This window comes from Prinia subflava, chromosome 3 (genome assembly GCF_021018805.1).
Source record: "Prinia subflava isolate CZ2003 ecotype Zambia chromosome 3, Cam_Psub_1.2, whole genome shotgun sequence".
NCBI classification, from domain to species: domain Eukaryota; kingdom Metazoa; phylum Chordata; class Aves; order Passeriformes; family Cisticolidae; genus Prinia; species Prinia subflava.
Window position 1 is genome coordinate 87,590,432 of NC_086249.1, and position 25,396 is coordinate 87,615,827.

The 25,396-nt window shown below is 40.1% G+C and overlaps 1 protein-coding gene across 1 annotated transcript in view; it reads left to right on the plus strand.

Annotated features, from left to right (window-relative positions):
- The window catches only part of SHROOM2 (shroom family member 2), a 118,863-nt gene that overhangs the window by 78,051 nt on the left and 15,416 nt on the right, over positions 1–25,396 (plus strand). The window contains exons 4-6 of the mRNA XM_063392816.1: positions 1,528–4,165; positions 6,072–6,175; positions 23,094–23,843. Coding sequence (XP_063248886.1) covers positions 1,528–4,165; positions 6,072–6,175; positions 23,094–23,843 — 3,492 coding nt within the window. The remainder of the gene's footprint in view (positions 1–1,527; positions 4,166–6,071; positions 6,176–23,093; positions 23,844–25,396) is intronic.

Genomic DNA, 25,396 nt, shown 5'->3' on the forward strand with positions numbered 1-25,396 from the left:
ACCAAAATACTTTTTACAAGAACCACAGTATCAGCCTAAGATGACAATTAAGACCTTTTTAAGGATTCAGCAACATGTTTTAAATGCTGAAAATAAACAAATTAAAGAACATAAAACACCACACACTATTGTTAATGTATATTGTTAATAAAATGCTTTTAGAAAATAAGCATAAAGTATATATTTCCTTATTTCATATAAATTGCTTTTGACCATGTTGTATAAGAAAAGTTTAAAAGGCTGTAGTAGTAGACAGGGGAAAAAAGCAATTCTGTTAGTACTGAATTCCAGAGAACTGTTGAGTTGACCTTTGCAATATTTTTGACAGAAGAAAAGACCTATATCACTCTTTGTATTTTTTGTGTGGACTATTCTGATTTCATTGCTAGCTTTCACAGGTCTCTTTACAGCACAAGATTTGATAGATGCTTCATATAATTATAGCTACAGGGAAGTGGAATAATTCTGGGATTTCTACCAAGGGGCTTTGCATGCAAAGGCAAGAATTTGAATTTGGTATATAAAAGCAGGAGGAGCTGCCAGTGAAGTTCAAACAGGGAGATGTGATGAGAATAATTGGAAAGACTGTCGCCTCAGCATAAATGTGTTGGATTGACAGGAGGTGGGTACTTGAGAGAGAAAAGAAATGAAAGAAAATGAAACAAAACTCATGGGGTAGGAAAGTAACAGCAGCAGCAGGACTTTGGAATATTGACCTTGGCAAAAGACCTGAAGAAAGTACAGTGTCAAAGATGGTGTTTTTATAGAGGAAGGGAGAAACTGGTGTGTCAGTAAGGATTCTCTAAGGAAAATTAGAAGTTTGTCTGGCCATGCAGAGCTTATGCTGCTGTGGCATCTCCTCCTGAAGTTTTCCTGCCAATGTTGTGGAACTGGGAGGAATTGAATGTTGTTGAAAGAGTGTCAACCTGAGTGTGGTTTGAAACCACAGTGCTAAGATGCGTGTGCAGGTGGTATTTGAGACAAACACATTTAGTGCGTCTCTGCTTAAAAGTTAAAACATCAAATCAATAGGCAGATGTGAATATAACTTTTTGGGAATAACTTACTGACAAGGGAATAACATCATGGGCTGAAGAAGTTTAGCATCATATTTCAGAGATGAAGGATCGGAGTGCCTGGAAAATAAACTGAAAAATAAGTTGGTGCTTGTCCCGGGAAAGAGGGAGCTAATGGAGCTCAAACTAAATTTTTCTAAAAGTCAGCAAAATCAACAATTTGCAGAGGAAAAGAGACCCTTCAAGGAGATAAATTCATATTACTTACTGGCAAACTTACATAAGGAAGTTAGTTACTAAGGTTTCAAGCTTTGAATCAGTGGTGAAGTATAATGTTGGAGCCCTGACTTCATGTTCAAACTTTAAATTTTGTTAGATTGTTTATCTTTAAATGCTGTGCAGATGGATCTTAACCAATATTATTAAAATGGGTGGTTATCATTACATTGTGGCATTTTTTGACATTTTCAGTATTTATTCTGACACCTTTTTTTCTTGTTTCCTTCAATAGTTGTTCTTCTCATGATCTATCAAATTCATGGGATCAGTCAAGTCTATATCGCACTTCTGACCAATTCAGCTCTTTGGGAAGTATGGACAGCTGGGACCACACTCCCCAAGTAGCCCAGTATGGGAGACTTTCTTCTGCAAGGTCTAATAGTAGCATTGATCATCTAGGGAGCCAAAGTAAGCGGGACTCAGCCTACGGGTCTTTCTCCACGAGTTCCAGCACCCCTGACCACACTCTGTCCAATGCAGACACTTCTTCAACAGAGAACATGCTTTACAAAGTGGGCCCCTGGGAGACTGCTAAGCATGGAAGCAAGTCTGGCCAGTTTTTGAATGACAGCAGTGGAACAGAGGACAAACCTGGGTATTTGCCAGCTCCCGTCCAATACGAGAACAACAGAAGTCCTAGAACAGAGGAACACGCAGATGGCAAGCTCACTGGCTCGGGAAGATCCAGTTTCGGACCTGTCTGGTACGTTCCTGATAAGAAGAAGTCTTCATCTCCTCCCCCCCCACCTCCACCTCTTCGTAGTGACAGCTTTGCTGCCACCAAGGGCCACGAGAAAGCCCATGGCCCTGTGTACTCAGAGGGTGCCAGCACGCAGCACTTTACAGCCCTGAACCGATCTCAGCCCAGGAGTGACTGGAGTTTGGAAACTGCAGAGCAGCAGCGGCGGCCCTCCAGAGCATGTGACAGGAGGATCAGCTGCTCAAATTATAAATCTGATCTCAGTTCAGAACACACTTTTTCTTCAGCTGGTGAAAGGTACAGTAGTAATGCAGGAACTGTGAACAAACTGCAGCCATCCTTGTCCAGCACCGACGTTAGGTTTGCACAGCCTGCTTACAATTATCACCACCAGCACCAGTACAGTGATGAAAGCACCTTTTATCACAGCGCAAGAATCTTAGCTGCACCTAAGGATCAGCAACATTATCTGTCCTACAGTGGCATTCAGGAGTTAGCTGCAGATCATTTTCATGGCTACAGTCCACACCAGGCCAGTCTGCTCAACACTTCCTCTTTGAACAGTGCTGCTGAACAGAAGGTGGACAACACTGGACAAAGTCGATATTATTGTGTGACAGCAAAACAACCTGCTCAGGGAAGCTCAAAGCCACTACAAGTCAAGGATGACGGCTGGAAACCTGCAGTGGGAACTGATGTGTCACTCGGACCTCATGAAAATTCTGCAGTTATTACAATGGCCCCAAACCCAAAATATTATCTACCTCAACAATCTATTGAATCTTCACTGGCAAGGTATGAGAACAGTAGCCATTATCCAGTGGACAGAGAGGGAGATGCTAGGTGTGCTGTAGTAGAAGAATTTAAAAAACCTAATCATACTGAAAAATCTGGACAAAAGAAAAGCTGTGAGAACAGCTCTGAGGAAAGTGAAACTAGGCATGGTCAGCAAGAGTATGTGAAGGGCAGTGTCCTTACCACTGAAAACAGATCTGCTCAGAAAGATTTTAGGTGGGGGAAAGATGAGAGCAGCAAGATTTCTCCTCAAAAGACACCAATGTTGCACTCTTTAGCTCAGGAAGGGAAAAAACAGTCTGACAACAACCCAGAAGCAGTAACAGAACGACAGACCTCATTTGACACTCACCTGTCTAAACAGGCACGAAGGAGTGATCGTTTTGCAACAACCCTCAGAAATGAGATCCAAATGAGAAGAGCAAAGCTGCAGAAAAGCAGAAGTACTGCTACACTAGTAGGGTCATCTGAAACAGAGGAGTGCAGTGAGACCTGGAAACCAGATTCAACAGAGAACATCACCACCTCCCCAGACACAAACTTCACCAGCACCTACAAAGATCACCTCAAAGAGGCACAGGCCAGGGTTCTGAGTGCGACGTCCTTCAAACGTCGGGACTTGGAGCCCAGCCCCGCTGAATATCTCCCCAGGTCACCTGAGCGGAAAACTGGGAGTTACAACTCTTCATTACTGGCTTTGGTTTCTGAAGATGTCTCTGGATTCCTTGAGGCTACACAAGCCAAACCAAACCCTACAGGGAGTGGCACTCATCACGTTTCTCGCATTGGAGCCAGGAAGAGGTTCACAACAGAGCAAAAACTGAAGTCATACTCGGAACCAGAGAAGATGAATGAGGTGGGCATGTCAGAGAATGAATGTCATGCTCATTGCCGTCCGGATATATCAGAAGAAGCCCTGGGCTCGTTTGCAGACAGGTGGAAATTTTTTGAAGAAACGAGTAAGCCTGCATTTAGAAAATCATCACAGAAACCAGGTTCCTATGGTCTAGCAGAGGGACAGCCTGAGAGGCCAGATAGGAAAGCACAAGAGGGAGAGGAGCTGTGGTATGAGAGAAGAGGTCGGGTAGCCTCTGCTGGACTTGAAGCTGCCCGTGCTTCAAAAGATAGTGTCCACCATGGCAGCAGCAGTAGGGCTGCTGAGAGGATTGGGAAATCTGCACAGCCACAGCGCCTGGGAACCTTTGCAGAGTATGAGGCATCGTGGAAAGAGCAGTGGAAGCCAATAGAGCCAAGGGGCTCAGGAAGGTACCATTCAGCTGATAATATCCTCGACACAGGCCACGAACAGCATGGGAAATCCCAATACGCCCATGAGAGGTCTAGATCATCCCCTTCCACTGATTTCTACAAACAGGTACAAGTGTCTTTTGCATTGTCCTTTCAATTGCCCACAGTGGTGGGGGACAGTAGAGGAGTGGAGGGAAAAAAAAGAATTTTATTGAAAATTTCCAGTTTAGGAACATGGTTTGCCTTTTGTCAGTAAAGGACTAAATGTTATAGGTTGATCTCTTAAGTAAAATGAGGAAGATCAAAGTTTGTACTGCACAAGAGCAGTTGGATCAAAGTAATTTCTTATGTGTTGCAGTGAGATGGAAAAAGACCATGATTGATTTGCTCTTTTTTACAGTAGAGATTTTGAAGGTTCAAAGCAATTTTCACTCAAACTTACTTTTTCATTGATGTGGCTGTATTGCCTGTTTGAATTCTCTGAAACTATGAACAAAAGTGTCCCAAGTGTAAAAAACACATATTTTTGTCTAATTTTTAATGGTCTAATAATTTCCTCTTTTCTTCTAAACTTGCTTCATGTAAAAGCTACATAGGACAAAACTTCTGCCCAATAAAGTTTACAGATTGCAAATATGCCTCTTAATGTTAAAGCTACAGCAACAATGAAACTGCTTAATGTTTTGTTTTATGTCAGTTTGCTTGATTTAAGATGTATACATTTATTCCTTAGAGAGATGCCAAATGTCTGTTCAACTTGCAAGTAAATATTACGTTAATTTTTAACCGAGCAGGGCCAGGTAATGGTTGGCAGCTGACACTGGAAGTAAACAGAGAAACCAAGTCTCTTTAGTTCTCTGTTAAAAGATGTTGTTCAGGCTACTACAAGATTGCCTGATATGTATAAGGAGTCATAGTGTGTTCAATCTGTGTTGGACTTCACCTTCTGCAAGAATAAAATTGAAGCAATGCAGTTGTATATTACTTTTCCTTTATTTTTCCCCTCTTGGTAAAAATATTGCATTCATACATTCACAGGTCACCTCTGTGTATGTGTGTGTAGACATAGAGCAGAATGAGAATAGTTCAAAAAGAAACAAAACTGTTGATCTCTAAAAGTTGTGGACTGTCTTTCCTTAAGTTTTTTGTGTCTTGAAGTTTGGCAAAAGTTATTTTTGAACTCTATATGCAGACTTAACTATGTGGATAATTTACTAGGATAGAGAGAGTTTCTAAGTACTGAAAATATTCACCTGGAAGTTATTTTGAAAACTAAATTCACTGAATTATTAAATAATTGCCTACCCAGCAGAAAAAAAATCATATTATCTATTCCCTGTATGCATTTCTGGTTTATTAGTCAGTGCCTTTACGTTCAGTATTGGCCTCCTGGGGCAAAAAGCAAACACCTGTTTAGGCACCTGGAAAATATGGTGATAAGTGCATTGAAGATGCTTACAACAGACTGAAGTAAATAAAGATGTTGTTTTGCATATATGATTCAGATGATTCCAGTGCTAATGCGCAATTAAATTTCCTGTAGGTTCAGTGTTTGTAATGCAAAGCTGTGCTTTGGGTGGGGTTGTTTGAAGATAGTGAGATAATAACGTTGTGGAACAGTACTGTTGGTGTTTTACTGAGAAACTTAAGGAGACGCACGCGGATTCACAACCTGGTGCATACTTGCATCTCCTAAAATGTGAGCAACTCTTCTGCAACTTCTGCGCCTCTTTTTTTGTTTGTTTGTTTTTGCCAAATGGAAGTTGCCAACGTTTATATAAATGTTAAGCTCTTCTGAAGATCAGCAAAGCAGAGCAGCAACGCAGGCACAGCCAGGTCGGGAGTGCTGCACGAGAGGTCACAGAGCATGCTGTACTGCTTAAAACCAAACAAGCTTAAAACATGCTGTGCTGTTGACTTGATGTATATTCAAACAGAGCAAAGCCACAAATAAGAGGTTCCATAATCACAGATTTTTTTGAGAGTGAAACATGATGACTTGGTCTCTTACTTGTACTATAAACCTCTTTCAGGAAGTATCAGTTGAAGTAAGGAGGCAAGCAGAGGATTTAAAGGAAGATGGGGAGTGTATTTTCTCTAACATTAACAAACTGGATGAAAGGAACTGTACTGTAAGGTAAGTACAGTATTTCTTAATTGCTCTCTCTAAAAGATTTGGGGTTGACAAATCTTTTTGCAAATTTCTCTGATCTGATCTTTTCCTGACTCAAACTGCAAGTTCTGCTGTGATGATTTCAGAGTTTCTGCAGTGCCTTTTCCCCTTATTTCCCTCCTTCTCCCCACATACTTCAATGTGCATGATAGAATTAATGTTGGGACTGAAATTTTTGGGGACTCTAGTGTGAGCTTAAAGAAATTGTTGAGTGTTGAGCATATTATGGTTTGTTCAGAGGCAGTTGATTCTTATTTGTGTGCATGAAATGATAGTTACAGGTTTTTTCGGGCGTAGGTGGGGGCCCTGAGGTATCCCAAAAGAGATTTCCACTATTATCCTTGGCAAGGACAGCATGCTTCTGAAACATAATAGTGCTGTAAATTGGACTTTCCTTTTCTTATGCCTTTACAGAATATAGGACATGAATAGGAGACCCTAGAATTTGTTTTACTGTTTGAAGAGCTCAAATTTTCTCTGTTAATTCATGTTTTAATTAATGTACCATGTTTTTAAACTCTTTTTGAAAGTGTGGCTTTATGGAGAGTGTAGTTAAATTCCTTTAAATGTCTAGCATGCTGAGGGTTGTCCTTGTCCTGGCCCATTGTGGTGTAAGCAGTGATTTCAGCAGTCGCTGATTCTGTGGCTGCTGAAGCCGAGCTGAGGTTGTGCACACACTGACAGCTCTGGGTTTCATAACAGAGGGAACCCATCCGTGGAAAAAAGAACCTCTGTAGGCTTTCCTCGGTTCTGTAAGGGGTATTAATCTCTCAAGGGAGAGGAAATTACAAACTGTAGCAAACACACACTCTAGCTGTGACCATCAAACCTTGTAAAAAGTTACTATTTATTTGTGGGTTCATATGATTGTATTTTGCATTGCTTATGGCTTAGCTGATGGACCACCCCGTTTTTCTAGTGTTTTGTAGCTCTTTGTACTTACCGTAGTGATTCCAAAATGAGCAGCGAGTGTGTGCGCAGCGTGGGGAGGGAAGGAGGGAGGCAGAGGGGCGGGCGGGAGCGGCCGGGAGCGGCGGGGCTGCTGCGGGCGGGCAGCATCCCTGGACAAGTGAAACGATTTCCATCTACAGCGCCCAAGCCCAGCCACAAAAGCGTGTGAATAATACTCCTACGCCAGCATTTTAGCAGTGTTTGTGCAGCACAATTCTTGCTTTATAATCATGGAATCCATGAAAATCACATGACTGGGCACAAGCTGCAGTAAGGTTTTTTTCTGCTGGAGCCTGTTTTGACACACTATTTCAGATGTAGTATTTGGCCATTTTACCGCATTACAGAAGGTTTTGTGAAATTGTCTCTTTTCACAGTCTTTCTCTCAACATTGCTATGCAGAAGGTTGATATGCCTTCTGTATTCAAAAAACTAATTAAAATCCCTCATTTGGGCATTTAATTCCTGTGTTGTGACCTACCACTGTGTGATAATGAATGGTTGCCTTATGGGAAAGAATATATATTTCTCTGTGCTCCTTTTTTAACAAGCCATTCTTGTGCTCAGAAGGAACTGGTCTCATGGCATGGATTGATTTTACAATTTTTGACCTGCCCTAAACGCTTTTAGTTTTCTTTTTTAAAAATCTAGCAATCTGCAAATGGCTATGAAATCTACCTAATTCAGAGTATATTCTAGAACATGAATAGTACCCAAACCTGAGGTCTTCCTTATGGTCATATTTAATGATCTCTTTTAAAATTTATATTTGGATTAACTTGCTGGCAGCTGTTATTTTGTGCTACTGAGATCTGTGTGCTAAGGTTGCTTTGTGCTACCAAAGTCAGTGCAATGGGGCTGAACAAGGAGTGGCCCTTTTGCATTTATGGGTATGAGATTTGCAGTAACCCAAGCTGAGAGACAGCTGTGGAGTTCATGGGTGCTTTGTCCAGGTTGGAGACTGTTCTTATGCTACAGAGTACCTCTGGACTCCCCCCCCCTTCAGTTGTTTTGAGAAAAGAAAAAAAATTATTGACTTGAAATAGTCTTTGAATATTTACCATTTACAGCTTCCCTGATTGTTTTCATCAGAAATATGAATCTTTTTAATGCACTGAATCTACAATGAAAGAGGATTAGAATATTGTACCAGCAAATGACTTTTTAAAAACAAACAAACAAAAATAAAGATGTTTGATAATTTTTTTTTCTCCTGAGCTTTTTGCTACAGTATTTTCTTGGCTGTTCTTTTTTAGCACACAGTTGTAAAACCTGAATTAACACTACTTTGAAAAACTGGGGGGATGTGAATGTTGAGTTGATGAAGATAGTTTGTGAACCTCTTTCATCTTGGAGCTCTGTTTTTCCCCTCTGAGATTACTGAGGGTTTCCAATGAATTCAGGTTGTTTCATCTCCCTTTTTATAAGAGCTGCAACATATTCTTCTGAACTGCAGTATTTAATAGTTTAGGGTATTACTTTTGTAGGAAGAGAAAACAGTGGTCCATAGCAGCTGTTGTCATCTTTTGGGGAAGAATCAAACCACTCCTGTTATGAACTTACAGGGATGCAGTCATCTAACATGAGATGAGTATTTTTCTACTGAGGGGTTGATGTGATTCTATGCATGTTCTTAACTTTAGGACAGCATAAAAGCATTATACAATTCTTCTGATCTTTAAAACAAAAAATGATGCTTTTTTATTTTTATTGATGCCAGTCTTTCTATTTCAGATTAGTTACAAAAGCTTACCTTTTTGCTGATGCAAAGTCTGTGCTTCTTCAAACATGTCTCTCTTTCTGCATTTGTAAAATCACTTGTACTGGTTATATAATTACCTTCCTTGCAGAAGTCTCCACAATTTCTAAGCTGAAAGACTTTCAAAAGGTTAAAGAGGGAAATGGATGATCTGACCAGTAGTCTGTGGCTTCCTGCAGTATGACATGTACACATAAGTCATTCTGCATCAAAAGATTCAGGCTTTATGATCTAATTCTTAAGATTGCCATCTACTAGAGATGTTTACAGCCATTGCCTTTATTTACTTTCTAAGAACATTTAACTCCTAGCTCTATTAATTTGTTCCTGTGATGCCTATTAAAGTTACATAACTTCAAAAAGTGAAAAAGGGTTTCTGAGATCACAGGCTACAGAAAATATTTCAACATTTAATAAGTGTAAAGTCCAAGAGCATGTACATGTCATATGCATGCAGGACTATAGTGTGACTCAACTCTAATTGAACACTGTAAAATACTTCTTTCAGTGTTTTCATACTTTAGTAGTTACTCCTGTTTGAGTTGAGCTCTTGAAGACAGAGGAACAGCCTTGACAATATAAAACCAAAAGAAAAATAATTTCTTAATGTTTAAGTTGTTCTAAATGCCCAAGTATAATGTTCTAGAAAAATCTTTGATAATCCAGAAACAGGAGCCTATAGACATGTTTCCAAGTTTATTAGGTTCTTTATAAGGAAGATTTTTCAACACCTGGTGAATATCTAGGCTCCATGCTCACCAGGAGCAGCACCAAATTGTTGTGCAAGGAGGAAGACCTTCAGCAACACAGGCATGTGAGTGACCTTATGACTTCTGAATTGAATGAGTTAGAGAAGAATTTAAAAATGACCATTAGTCCATTTGTGTATGTGTTTATTTGTATCATGCATATATGGATGTTTGTGTGTGTATATATGTGTATATATACACAGACATATAAAACCCATATAAAAATGGGTATATTGATAGGGGCTGGGGTTTGCATATCTATGAGGACTAATTAACAGTGGGGAAAAAAACCACCAACAATCCCCAATACACATTTGGACAAATTGGTTCCTCCTATTTACAGTGGTAGATGGTGTAAATTAGTCACCATCTAAATTAGTGTAAATTAATTGGAAATACACAATGTTAGGATCAGTTTAACTAGGAACTGAGCTACTGATATACAAGACTTGAAGGCTTGGGGGGTTTTATATGTAGCAAAAGGGCCAGAGCCCCATCCAGCCTGGTCATTGACACCTCCAGGCATGGGAAGTCCACAGCTTCTCTGGATAACCTGTTCCAGTGCCTCAGCACCCTCACAGTAAAGAATTTCTTCCTAATATCTAATCTAAACCTGCCTTTCTCCATCTTAAGGCCATTCTCCCTTGCCCTATCACTACATGCCTTTGTGAAAAGTCCCTCTGGTTTTCTTGTAGCCTCCTTTAGGTACTGGAAGGTGCTGTAAGGTCTCCCTGGAGCCTTCTCTTCTCCAAGCTGAACAGCCCCATCTCTCTCAGCTTGTCCTCAATGAGATGTTCCAGTTGTGTGATCATAGTAGTAGCCCTCCTCTGGACACATTCCAACAGGGCCACGTTTTTCTTCTTTTGGGAACCCTAGAGCCGAATGCAGTAATCAAGGTGGGGTTTCACAAAAGCAGAATAGAGGGGGAGAATCTCCTCCCTTGACCTGCTGGCCAGACTGCTTTTGATGGAGCCATTTGGCTCTCTGAGCTGGGAGTGCACACTGCCTAGTCATTATTGAGCGTTTTGTCCACAAACACCCCCAACTTTTTGTTCCCAAGGCTGGTCTTGGTCCATTCTCAGCCTGAACTTCTCCTTGGGATTGCCCTGACCCAGGGGCAAAACCTGGCTCTTGGCCTGTTTGACCTTCCTGAGGTTACTCGTTTATTGTTGCAGTTAAACAAACTAGTCAAACTGTGAGTTGCTTTTTCTGACTGAATATTGCAGGACAAGTATGTTTCAGGCATAGTAGGACTTACCAAGACATTACCAGAGTTATGTAAGCAAAATGTTTCCACTCTTTTCCATGTGAGGAAGAAATAGTATGATCTTGTGCAACTGCTTCCTTAGAAATCAGTGGAAAAATTACTTTGGCAAACATTTCACACATGTATTAACAAGACCCACAGAGCTTTCTCTTCTCCAGGCTGAACTCTCTCATCCTGTCTTCACAGGAGAAGTGTTCCATCCCTCTGATCATCTCCCTGGCACTCCTCTGGACTTGCTCCAGCAGGTCCATGTCCTTAGCATTTCTTTACCATGAGGTACAGATTATTAAGGCATTTCTCACAACAGTCTTTTTTGCCAATGATGTCATTGTGTGTGTCATAGAGCAATGACACAGTACAGTCTGGGCTGTTTGTATTTTGTCTGAAAATGGGAAAAACCTACTGTAGCTCTTCCTGTCCATATAGATGAGAGCAATCTATTCATATATGACTACATCACTCTATTCATAGAACAGCACCTATTCATATATGAGAAATCTCCTGTAACCTTTCATTTTCCTTAGGTTTCTGTGAATACTTCTAATTAGTACAAGCTTCATTGCCATGAACCATTATGTCCTTTCAGTGTACTGCTGTTTGTGACAGATAATTAACAGATATATAAATATAACAACAGATATATAAATACCACACTCTGGGACAGTGGAACCTTGAATCACCTGGTACATGATGGCAGCTGATGGATGTTGATGCTTAAAAGCAGGCCAAAGGTCTACCTAAGCAGTTTTTTTCTCTGTGAGCCAGTAGCAGATGCTTGGGGGCAGAACAGAAAACCAGGGCAAACCAGGAGCCATGCAGCTGGGTATTTTGTCAAGCCTCTGCTGGTCTGTCTGTCTTTGAGCTTTGTTTTATTTTGGGGGTTTTGTTTAGTTTTTTACTGCTGTGAAGTACGAGGCTTGTATGTGAAATTCAGCTTTTCCTTCTCGTATAGCAGTAATTTCTGTTCTACATCATTGTATTTGTTGGTGAGGTACAGGAATCTCTCCTGTGGATTACTTTGCATTTATTAAATCTGAATAATTTTCTCACATCAGCAACTGCTGTCACCTAGTTTTTCACCCCTTTTGTGAATCATCTATATCTAATGGATTCTGATGTGAATGATGTGGTAAGATGAGTGAGGACTCTGTCTCATGGGAGCCAAATTTTAAGAGCCTCAGGTGAGATAAAATTAAATTTTCTAACTCATCTGAAAAGCCAAAGTCCCTGTGATCCAAATCACTCTTGTCCCTATGTGTAGTGACTCTTTCTAAGACTGGTGGTGCATCCAAGACACATCTTTTCTACATATGCCCAAATTATTCTTTGTCATTTTTACTCATTAGTTCAGCTGCTGAATCTCTTCAGGAAATTTCTACTTTTTTGCTTATTTCAGATGTTAAGTTTATGATTCTGAAGTTTTCCAGATTCATGATGAGGCTTTTTTTTTTATTCTTGCTCTTTCTCTCATTCTTTCTCTTCAGCACCCTCACACCTTCCCTTCCCCAACACTGGGTGTGTCACTGTGCTCAAGCAGCTGTCCAAGTATTAGAGGAATGGGTAGCTGTGCATCACAGATCCCAGTTCAGCAGTTTCCTGGGGAAGTTTCAGATGATTGTCATTTGGCCTAGGTAGCTTATGACTACCCACTTTTAATGGTGTACAGCATCTGAGAATAGTTCCTGCAAAGATTATTTTTTGCTTGTGGAGTTATGAAGGGGAGACTGAATCAATTTTTTGCTGCAGCCCTTTTTTTTTTTTTTCTTTTCTTTTGTCCTAACACCCTTAAGGATTTGTACCTCAGCTTTTCTTTTAAAATTTCTTTATTTACCATATTTTGCTTATACATCTACTTTACTAGATTAGTTATGGATTTTCCTCATTTGAGTAGGACTTAAATTTTCTGGTGGACGTTCCTTTTAATTGCTATTTAATTCAACCTTTGAAGGGGACAGAGAGAGGGAAGGAAGAATGGTGGTTGGATGTTTTGGTAGGTGTTACACATTTCCTCTGAGTTTCATATATTGTATCTTCAGTTGCAAGTTACCTCTTAGCATTATACCATCTGGCTTGTTCTTTTAAAAAATATTCATCTCATGTATGTAAATGCCCTTTTCAAAATAGAATACCACTGTGTGGATTCTTAATCTTCCAAAAAAGATTTATCTAAATGCATATGGCCACTGGCACAGGGTAGCTTTTCAAATAGCAAAGATTTGAACCAGATTCTTCTCATACCTCAGGATCAAGGCAGAAGTTGCATGATAAATTGTCCCACTTGTAGCCTTTTTCTTCCTCTTGTTGTCCATTTTAAAACTTTCAGGCTGGTTGAACTGGGAGATGTGTGGGCATCTTCATAAGCATCCCAAATGCATTATTTTGGGATTTGGGGGTTGGTTGTGGCTAAATGAAATTGTTAAAACTTGCAGGCTCCTGCCACTGCCTCCCTATTCCTCACTCTGCTGGCAGCAGTCAGCCGGCAGCTCTCAGGTGTGCGTCCTGCAGATGGGTGAGACGCTCCACTCACCAGCAGCTGATGGATCTCATTAAATGGCTGCTGGACTGCCTCCAAAACCTGTGCTTGTTTTACAATACTCTGCAGTGATACAGCTCTGTTTCTCCCCCATCCACCTCCTTGAAAATGTGGACTCTCCCTCTACCTTGATCAGGTGATCTTTGAATCCCTGTTTCTAGATTGAGGATGGCTATCCCATCTCTTAAAAAGGGGATACCCTTTTTTTCTACTAGCAGCTTCTTGCTACCAAGTAAAGATATTTTTGCTTTAATTGCTCCTGGCACATCTGTTCTCCTCACAGGGCATGCAGTGACAGCTAGGGGTATGCAAGGCCATCACTGGCTGATAAAAGGAAGTGTTGAAGGGTAGTTTATTCTTACCAAAAGTTTCCTCCCTTGCCCTTAATGGTGTTACCAAGCATGAGTAGCTGGAAGAAGTCCAAATGATTCTGAAATTGGGAGTGAGTGAAAGAACAACACACAAAAGTGTTGGTGGACAGAGAAACAGAGAGAAATTTGCATGCATTTGTTCGTTTTTGTATTCTAGTTTGATTTTACTGCTTTCCCTGGAAAGAGGATTAGAATGAAAACCATCTAAAGACATGCATTTTAGTTGCTCTGCTTGAAATCCAGCTATCTTCATGTAGCCCTGTTGATGATAACAACAGTTGAGTACGGAGATTTAGAGCTAATGTAAGATATAGTCTCCAGTGGTTATAGTCATAAAAGCATCATGTACTGATGCACTGTAGATTTTATTTTCCCTTAAGTTACTTGATGAAAAGCCTAATTGGAAATAGGTGACTGATTTGTCTCCTCAGTGCAGCAATTCATACATTTCTGACATATGGAGTGGCTTTATGATGTTCTGATAGTAAAAGCTAGCCTGTGAAATGTTCGCTTTCTGCAATAAGCCCTTAGGCAACATGGTTATGGTTTGCTGTCACACAGGAGACTGTTTATGGCAGTAAATGTGAGTGAAGTTTTGTGCTAAAAAGTAACGTGGCAGCTGTAGCTTCCATTTCTCTGCATGGGCCAGCCAGACTTGCTGCAGTCTGTTAACCAGTTGTGTTGTATTATGTAAATTGGTGTTTTTTCTTGAAATCATTCTCTCTATTGAAATCAAATAGGCAGCTTTCGGAGGCAGAAAAATTTTAGGGGAGGTTATTAACTGGATATCTAACTGCTCTATGTGAATTTGTTGTGTACATTTTAAATAACATTTTCCTCTTAAAGTGATCATCTTTAAAATTATCTTTTAATACATATTGAAACCTTATCCACAACTTCTCTGTTAAGTCTTTAATGTGTTCTTGTAGAAAAATTGAAAGGAGCTTGAGCTTTGCTCTCTGATGAAAGCCACAATTCCTTCTAAAGATGGAATTGGGGGTGGCAATGTGCTCATGCAGCATGAAAGCATTCAGTTCTTTCCCTGCAGAATCTCCTGCAAGAGAGGGCGCCTGTGCACACAACACATGCAAAAAAAATCAGGCTGGAGGGCTGTTGATGAAGACTCTCCTCTAAAATTAAAGACTTGGTTATTTGAGTGTTGTTCAGAAAGGAACCTAGTAACACACTGATCTTTTAAAATCATTGTAAATAGATAAAACTTGCAGAGCTGTAGTTGTGGAAATGCAGATCATGATTGTCACAAATGAAAACCTTTAAAAAAATTAAAGGACTTTTACGTTTTGTTTTATTTATTATTTTTTTAATAAGCAAATCCAGGGGGTGGGGGTGGGGGAAAGGAAAAGCTTTGAAGTCTCTGAGATCTTTTCCCTGAGGTCAGAAGTTTCTGGTGATGTAACGTACAATACAGACTAAGCCTTCACTTATCAAGGTTAAAGTTGACAGAGCTTGTATGAACTTGTCAATCATAGGAAGCAGGCAAAAACAAGCCAGCTGTTGTGAGGCATGGCTTTGAAAATCCTCTGTGTTACAGTAAATGAGACGCAGAGGTTGAGACAGATTCAGTTCTGCAAGGCTTTCAAACTGGCTGGCACATTTGCAAGGATGCAAAGCTCACATATGCAGTGAATATGGGTGAAAAGCTGTAAATCCTGGTAAGATTGTCTTGTCTTTAGTGTTAAGGCATGAAAGAAATGGCTAGAGGTGTGTGCCTTATGTACCATTTTTTGTCAGTTCTGAACAGAAATTTGCAGCATTAATTCATACAGTATTTCTTTTGTTCTTCAGGTCTTTGAGCACAGGCTGCATCTTCTGCCTGTATCAGCAGAAGCTACAGTAGCGAATTAGCAACGATGCAGTGCTTGGTACAGAATTTTATTTTGCTTAGTGCAGTCGACTGCTCTGTTTGCTCATGGGTTGGGAGAATAGGGGAAACGTGAGTTAATTCCAGCTAAGATGCTCTCTGTGCATATGCTCACACACACGCGCTGTTTTTAGCAGCTTTTGTTTTCACAGTTGGCATCATGTACACTGGAATTAGAAGGCAGTGCCTTTTGAAAATACTTGTTTTCTGGGCTGAGGGCTGCAGTGCTGTTGTTGTGGCTCAGGGTGCCAGGCTCGGGGTTCCTCTCGGCTAGGGGTGGTGCAAGAGCTTTTCATCTTGTTATTTGCCTGGCAAGCCTGTTACTGTGAGTACAGGCTTGCATGAAGACCTTTTCCACAGCAGCAGGAGCTATTAGCTGGGAGTGTAAGAGAATTGGATGTGACTATTAGAAGCAAGCGGTGAGTGTGGCTCAGAGTGAAAAGATGGCTGTTGAAATGTGTGCATGTGCATGCTAATTAATTAAAATAACTGGTTTAGGATTTTTTTTTCTTTAGAGATGAGCTAGTTATGTGGGGTTTTTTGATGAGAGAATGCCTGATAATCCCAGGTGACCTAGTTGTTATTCACAAAGTGTTTTATTTTATAGCTTGTTTTCTGTTACCTAATTCTTGTTCAGCTGCAAGCAGCTGTTTTCAGTAGTAATAACAAGAAAATAGCAACAGCATTATCAGGACAAAAAAGTCTAAATGAAAAAAAATCAAAGGAGTGGCAACTGGAATGTAGGGGGGTTTTTAGTAAATTGACAAAACAATCATTCTCCTTTGAGCTTTTTTTTAATGTGACTGTGATTTCCTTGTTAGCAGTGTTGGAAAATACTGTCTTTTGTCTCTGCAATGGTTGCCATTTGTGTAATATGATGGTTCTCGTTATACTGTTGGGATATTCTGATGATTGAATTCAGTGTGTAAGTACTGAACACATTAACTGGCTGACTTGAGTTTAAGTAATTTTAATTCCATGCAGGTAATCCCCTGTGTGTTAGGAGAGGCATGCAATAGATAAAGCAATAAGAATACAGCCATAAAAATTATCTTTTATCATTTATTTTTGATGGCTGTAGAGTGGAGGAGGGGCTTTTGTTTTCTGAACTAAGGAAAGGAAAGCATCCTCCCTCTGCCTTTTCCCACAAGATTCTTCCCTTCTGCATAAAGACCATTTTGCTGCTATAAGAAATATAATTTTAATCAGATTTTATTTCTGTTAAGGGCCTATGTCTTTTGCTGTTACCCGTGACTGGCCTACATTCATCCATCAACATAACTTTGTTTATTTACTGCAGAATTAGAGTGGATATGTTCTGTTATTTATTTATTTCTGATTTTCATGGGGAAATAGGTAATATTTTTAGAGAGACAGAATGAGAGATGAAAACACATTGCAGTGTGTACGTTGCCTTGCAGGCAGGACAGGAGAGAAATTCTGATGGGATCAATGGACTGGCAAGCAGTGTCTGTTATCGTATTTCATTCTGTGATAAAGCCAGGTGATAATGCAGGGGTTGTTAAGGTAGAGTGACATTTTGCTTTATCACATTGGGTGCAACAACTAAGCTGTATTTAGTGTGACTGACTAAACAGATTGCTGCCATTGAGGCACAGATAATGTTAACAGGCTTTCAGAGACAGAATTGAAAAACCAAGACTCACACCATGATAAACGGGTTGTAGTGCACCAGTGATGTGCTCTGGGATATACTTTTTGAAATACCTTGCTACAGTTGTCTTCTGACAGGCCTTTTTTTGTTCCCCTTGAGAGAGAGAAAGCATTCTCTCATCATTCAGTATTCATTATTCTTTTCATGTTAACACGTGCTTTGGTTTTAGGACTGTTTACTTCAGTAGTGCTTCTTGGATACTAGCAGCCATCATCTGTCTCTTCAGACCAAGGCAGTGGACAGCCCCACTTCTTTGTAGTGGCTTATATGCTGTGCCTCTTCATGGCATGACTGTTAGGGTGCAGGCACCATGGTTCTTTAGAAGGTTCTTTATCCTCTCCATTTATCTTTAAAGATTTCTAAGTAGTTTGATAAAGGTCTCATTTAGCATCTTTGGGATATGCTTCATGTGTCACTACCTGACGGATAGTGTGTGCTGTACTGACTCAGTAGTGCTGGCAGATAGAGAGCTCATCAGAAAAATAAATGGTAAAATAATTGCCCTGGTATTGCATGTCCAAATTGTGGGTTTGCATTGTCAGTGTCTCCTGAATATTGCAATAGTAAAACCAATTTAAGGGCTTAAGTTGTCCTGGACCCTCTGAAAGAAAAGGATATGGAACTCAGATGAGGATTCAGATAACTAATAGAAGGGAGACATCTATGTGCAAGTGAAATACTGAGTCAATTTGTAGTCCACAGAGAACTCAGGTTTAATTCTAAATTGGCTCAACAGTTGGCTAAACACAGGTATCTAATGAGACCTGAGACAGCCCAGCATATCCCACTTGGCTCCCAGCTGCCACCCCTTGGGGGAACTGATGCCTTTGAACCTTCAAAGTTTCTGAAATTATGGAAGACACTTATCATGCATTAGTTAGTGCTTATCAATATGGATTAAAATGTGACATTAGACCTCAGTTTTTTTTTGGAATTTCCAACAGTCTTGCCCTATGTACCTCATTCTAATTACATAGCATTGTGTTGTCTCAAGCAGAACTATACTGGGTAGAAGAAACTACCCTTTTTTGTGGACTATTGCAGAAGTGCTTTTGGATCCCAGTGTGCCACGTGCCAGACAAATGCACAATGAAAACATAGTTTCAGCACATAAAGTTCATAGCTTAAAAGGTATTGGCAAGAGCTGTGCCTATAAACAGGATCTTGTTGTATGCAAAGACAGTATTTTCCAATTGCTTTAAGCCACATAATTATCTGTTTCAAGCCAGGTCAGATCCTTGATCCAGTTTTCTATGGGGCTGTACAATTCCTACTGCTAGCACGCTGAAAAGAGCAGGAAGAAAAAGCTCAAAGTGTCTAAGAAGGAGACTGCCTCTTTTGGCAAAGTATCTGCATAAGGTCACTTTAAAGGGACTGCAAAACTGTGGCCTTGATTTTGAGAGTGTTTGTTTTTGTAGGGTGAGGACTTTTATGGAGGAGTCATACTCAGGTATGAAGGCCTCTTTCCAGTGTAGCTTGTAGTTCTTAAAAAGGAATTTAAATTAAATCAGAAACAGCCACTCCATTTGCTCTCCTTTGCCAGTGAGTTAGTGTAGGACATATCTTTGGTTACATAACCATGCTTATGTTTTATGGTGAAACTTCTGCACAGAGGTCAGATCTTTAACAAATGATACATTTTTCAAATGTTGGCTAATGCATTTTTGCAAAACTTATCTAGTCTGGGATTTTGAAGTTGGAGTGTCTCGTGGCACTGTTTGGGTTGGCCTGAAGTGTTCTCAAGAAACTGTAAATCAGAAGGATAAAAATCAAACACATTGAGTTTGCTGAAATCCCTTTCATTTATTGCGGCACAACATTTGATCAGATCATTCTATCTCTATACAGATTTTGTCAAATCTTGAGTATGGGGCAAATGAAGAAAGTGATTTGGAGTTGTTTTTCATGGCAACCAAAAATGTTATTCTTCTGATAGGCATCTATACGTAATGATTCATTTTTGTAAATGTTCACTGACTCCACTGGCAGGCTCCTGTTAATGTATGTATGTGTGTATATGGTTTAACCTTTATGTAAGAGCTCACATTACTGTTACCTCTCTCTGGTTTCCTAGAATAGCCTGTTGTATTATTGCTCAGGGGACTGGAGGTGTCCAGGCTGGGGATGAGACCTGGGAGTTTTTTGCCCAGCTTAGTATTTACATGACCTTTACATTTCAGTCTTGAGTATGTATGCTCCAAGCTAATGGAGCCAGAAGGAAACTGAGAGATATACTTGTCCATTTAGGTAGAAAATAATTCGTGCCACTGTGGAGATCCACATTCCCACCCCCACTGCAGTAAGTGATGCTGGTGTGGCTCTGGCCACTGGGAAAGTGCAAGACACAGAGCAGAGCTCCTCCTGCATTCACTATGAGTGCTCAGCCTCTTGTCTCTCCACACAGACCCCCTCAGGGAATGCTGAGCCCTCTGCTAAATGAGAGCTCCTCAAAAATGTGAAGGACTGGTTTATGTAATGAAGCAATTCCTTCTTTTCAGTTAGAAGAATACATTGGTTTTCTGCCTCCTGCCATTTAGATATGAAAGCTCCTACAGCAAAATACTAATAACAAGTGCAATAGAAAAGGCTCATGTTAGACTCCTGTACGAGACTCATCCTTACTGAATACCACTTTGTAGCAATAGCATAAGAGTCTTAATTACACTTCCTTTGCAGCTCGGGTTAAGTGGCTGGTGGAAGTTGTCTGGCAGTGAAAGCTGTGATGTGCCGTGCTGGGGTGGGGAATGTGGTGTGAACTTTCCTGGTTCTGTTGTCTCAGAAAGGCTCGTTCAACTTGGGTAATTGTGGCATTGTATTATGGGGTTGGGGGAGCTTCGGGTTTGAAGATAGAGCTAAGAGTTTAATGTTTTTGATGTTGGCTGGTTTGTTATCTAGAATGAAAATAGTAATTATATCAATTGTGTTTTCAGATGGTTTAAAACTGTTCTGTGTCTCTCACTTGGTGATGTTTGGTTATAAATGATGAGTTCCTTTCAGTGGTATGTTATCTTTGCATAATCCTATGGGCCTCATTTCCAAACCAGTTGTATTCTGGGGATATGATTACATGATGCACTGACAGATAGCAAGCAGTTTAGTGGACTTCTCAGTATTGATAATAATGTAACACCTTTGCAGGTTCTTGCCACTGTGTTCTCCTGGGGCTTGAAGCTTATTTTCTTTTCCTCCTTTCTGAACAGTAAGCTTACATCTCTCCAAAATAATGTAATGAGCATGTTTTGCATGATGACACACTCACACTGAATGCCATTTAGCTTCAGTGTTGAATGTAGCCACCACCTCTCCTCAGACCCATTTTGTGTGAAAAAAAATTTAATTAATTTTGTGGAAGCTGTATGAAGTCATGTGTGTAATCTCTGAAGTTTATCTCCATGTTTGCAAATTTCTCTCTGCTGTAATACCTTGTCCTTTTGCTCAGTTTTGGAAGATGATAGGACTGCTAGAGCGGTCATTGCTTCTGAGCCAGAGTACTGTATATATACACACACCCCAATATATTGGTTACATGTTGTGTATATGCACAGGTGTCAGATTGGTGGTGTTCTCTGTCCTGTTTACTTCCACCAGCACTCACAGTCCTAATGTGCATGCAGAGTTCATGGTATACTTTGCAAACTGGCTGAGGCAATGCATGTAATTGGTGTCTTTGCAACATCTTGTCATACCCTTGATTTTTCTGTGTATGTGAGAGCATCTGTTGCACTGGTTTTTGTTATGGCTTATGGATGTGAAGGTGCATTGGGAGGCCTGAGGAGCTTTTGCATGGGCTAATGAGGAGAAAATTGTGCTGTTCACAGGTTATCTAGACAATGAACAATGCTGGTTTAAACACAATATTTCATATGTAAGGCCTGCAGTTTTCATTTGGTAAATATTTCCATTAAAATTAGTGGATCTACTTATGGACCTGGTTCTGCTTACATTGAACTCACTAGGGAAAATGAGCTGACTCTTGAGATGCCAAGATGCCACGGAACCAAATTTGAATAGTGTTGGTCTTTCTAGCCTTTTGTACATTTTTTTACTTCACAAAACTGTCCTTCATCTACTGTTAAAAGAGGAGTCAATAAACATTGTTGTGTAAATCTGAATTGACTCTGAATTTGTCAGACAATTTGAAGTTGTCTAAACTAGCTACTCTTAGGTGAGACAAATATGAAGGGACCTGAAGGACAACAATACTAATCTCCTAATACATGTTAGAATTTACCAGTTAAAGTAGAATTTTAAGGTTTAACACTTCACATGAGAGAAAGATTGTGTATGTGACTTTCTTGGGAATCCACATGTTATTAGTCATCTTTCCACAATATTTAATTTAAAATCTAATTAATTAATTAATTAAAATAGTAGTGCAGTGTGTAATTACTCAAATTTTTTTCTTTTTGAATTTATAATAGATTTCAAGCTAATAGTTATTTTATGTGCTTTTATCTCATTTTTTTTTTCCTACATGCTGGTGTTAACTGCCTGTAGACATTCTCAAAACTGGTACACTGATGTCAGTAATGTGTTTACATTGAAAAATTCAAGTCAACCTTGTTTTACAAATAGGCTGGGAAAGATGCCTTTTTCACAGTCACCTCAAAGGAAGGCTTGGGCAGTGCATGACTACAGGATTACTGTTTAAAAATATAGACACCAGCACTGTCAGTAGTGTAACTGGCATTAATAGCTCTCTGAAGCCTTTGACTTCTGTGTTGCAGCTTGTTTTCTAAGCTCATAGTGTCTCTTCAGCCTCCTTTAAAGCAGAGAGCAAACCCTTTTCCTCTCGGGGCTCCAGAGGTACTTTCCTCCTGCTTTCTGCTGCTTCCCCAGTTGGTCTTTATCTGGTGAGCACAAATGCACTACGTGTCTTGTGGCAAAGGACAGGCATGGAACTGTGAAAGGCTGTTTCCTAACTAGAGAGACAGAGAGTGTGAAACTGAATTCAAAAACATTTAGATAAACATTTAGGATAAGATACGGCGTTTTCAGCCATTGTTTGTCATTTGTGCTGACAGGGCAAAAGAAGTTCAACCCTAAAATAAGTCTGACTGGAGAATACTATCCTTTCTAAATTTCCTTTTCTGCCTTAATTCAGGAGATACTAATTTTCCCTTTCCCAATTTTTTTAGTTTCAGTACACATTTTGTTTGCGCTCATTTAATTTTTCAGCAGACACATAAAAATTCAACCTCTGGATTCATAATTAAAGTTCCTGGTATTCAGTTTACATTTAGAAATGTTACTGAAGTATTATTGCACCTAGATAAGAAATGTGTTTCACACACTTTGTTACTGACTTTGGAGCAAGAAGATAAATTTTAGTATTAGAATTCCTCTTCTGGAGACAGTTTTGTTTTCTGCCAACATTTGGCCATTTGGCTGTGCATTTAACTAAGTTGTGCACACTGCAGCGCCTCGGGTTACTCAGAGGTTGTGTCATGTCCTGTGGCACTCCATACCCTAATTTAGCCTGACATTATGTTTTGACTCATCACGTTAGATTAGGTACACCATGTGTGCCCATACATGAGGGGATGTTTTTGTCCCATACAGTTGCCATAGATTGGAGGAGTTGATGTTCAGTGTTGGATGTGATCTCAGTGTTCAAGCTTTTTGAGCTGGGGGATTGGCCTTGCACGGAAGGAAATAAATCAGCAGCATACTAAAAGCATGTTCTTTCCTCTAGGCAAGCTGACACAGGGGCCCTGAGGGAAAACCCACAAGAGAAGAGTGATCAGCTGGACCAGAATTTAGGCCGCAAGTGGAAGTCTTCTGTCAGGCCTTTGCACGTGCAAGAACCTACAGTTCTGCCTCATGAGAGTCGGGGCAGGGCTGGGACATTGCCTAGTGACTACCGATACTCTCAGGAAAATGTGAATGAGAGGAACAAGGATTGTAGCCTGCCTCACCTGCCCTACTCTGAGCCACAGACCTTGAACGAGAACCACTCCTGTCAGTCCTGGGGCAAAGGAGACGAAAACCATAGAACAGAGCCAGTGCTGCTGAACAAGAAGCGAGGATCTGCTCCTCAGAGGCCACCACCACCTAAAAGAGATAAATACAGGAGGCCAGATATTTCTGCACCATCTCTCGGCACCTCTTCTGAATCTCTGCTGGTAGCAGCCAGCCAGCCCTTTGTGTCCTCATCCCCCAGCTCTGCTGAAATCTTTGCCAGTCAATCCTCTCTCAGTCAGAGTCCTGCAGCTTTCAGTGGAAAACTGAAGAGTGCTAATCCACAGCAGCTCCAGCAAGTGTCATCCACAGAGAATGTTTGTCAGTACTTAGAAGAAAAAACACACCTTAAGTCTGAGTCTTCCAAGTATCGGTATCTTCAGAAACCTGGCATGGAGTCATCAAGGTCCCCTTCTCCCCAGTTTGCACCACAGAAGCTCACTGATAAACCTCCTGTGTCCCTACAGGATGAGAACCCAGCCAGGTAGTAGATGTAACTCCTTTACTATTTTATTAATATTTTTTCCCAATTAAACCTTATTATTGGTTGTCCATTTTCTTTACACATCCTTCAATTTCATTAAGCATTGAGCCGTTGCAGCATATTTTAGAGACCACAGGCTTGTGTGAAACTTATTTTGGTACCATTAATGTCCTTCCTAATGTCTGTGGTTTCTTTAGTTGATGTGTGCTGCCCAGGTGCTACACCTGGTAGTAGAAAATGAAAGGGAAGGGTTCTGAGAGATTTTCCTCTGACAGTACAGGCAAAGTCAGAAAAGTCCCTGTTATTTCCTCTACCTGTGTCTGTATGTAAATATGAATCAGAGTAGGGAGGGACAAAGCAGATGTGGGAAGGGAAGCTGGATCCTTTGTGAGAACATCTTTTGTGAAAACACCCAGAGTAATATACACTGGCCAAATCATGACTGGTTTGTGTTGCTTTTACAGTGAAATGTGGCACTTCAGGTTTTCTGTGGAGAGGTCCTCAACACTTTATGTTGACAAGGACTGAACACTCTGTAGAAGATTGTCAGTCCTTTCCCAGGGTAGATAAACCCAGAATTAGACAACTGACTAAAATTAATTGATTGCTGCATCTGTCATATGCGGCTAACATCATAAAAGGTTATTCTCCCACAAGATAACAAACTCTTCCAGGAAGCTCAGGAATCTTGGTTTTCATAAATCCTTCAGCACTATAATTCATGGTTAAAGAATGAAAACAAAACCTCTAAGCTGAATTCATGCAGAGGTTGCATCTGTGAGAAAAACAGTTGGCATGGCTTTACTCTAATGTAAATGGTTGAACAAACTCAGGCTGTTTTCCATTTTGCCTTATGACATGAAAACATGAATCACTTTTTTCCTAAATAGGCCTTGATGTTTTTCCTCTTACAACTGGAGGAAAAAACGAGATTTCCTTCTGCAGTGTTTTTAACATGAAGTAATAATATAATTTACAATGAAAAGTGCAATATGTGGTATGAACCCTAGAATCCATGTGCTAAGGTAGATGGCAGTAATGACTTCCTTAATATTTTGCTTTGACTTCCTTAATGTATTACTTTATGAACAGATATGAAAGATGCGTAGAAAGCCAATTGTATTTGTCCTTCCTTTTTGCTAAGCTTTAATGTTGAAATGAGCAGTGAGGTGTGCCTAATTATATGCCCATATCTGAATGGTAAAATACTTACCCTGCAAATCTTTTGCTAATGTTTAAAATTCTTAGGCCCAGACAGCTCTTTTTTTGCACACAATGTATTGTCCCCAGTTAATAATTAAATTACTCACTAAAACAGGTTCAGCCAAAAAGGACAAGTGTGGCAGCCATACCTCAGAACTTTCTATATGGTATTTATTTCATAAAATATGTTAAGTAGATTTACCTTAATACATAGTTAATCAGATTTGGCTTATTTTTTCTATTGGCTCCTTGCATAGGAGCATTTGGACATGCCACTTTGATGCTAGGGGCAGCTAACATCATGTTTGATGATGTTAGCTCATAGCTTTTGTACTCTTTAAAGAAAAGTG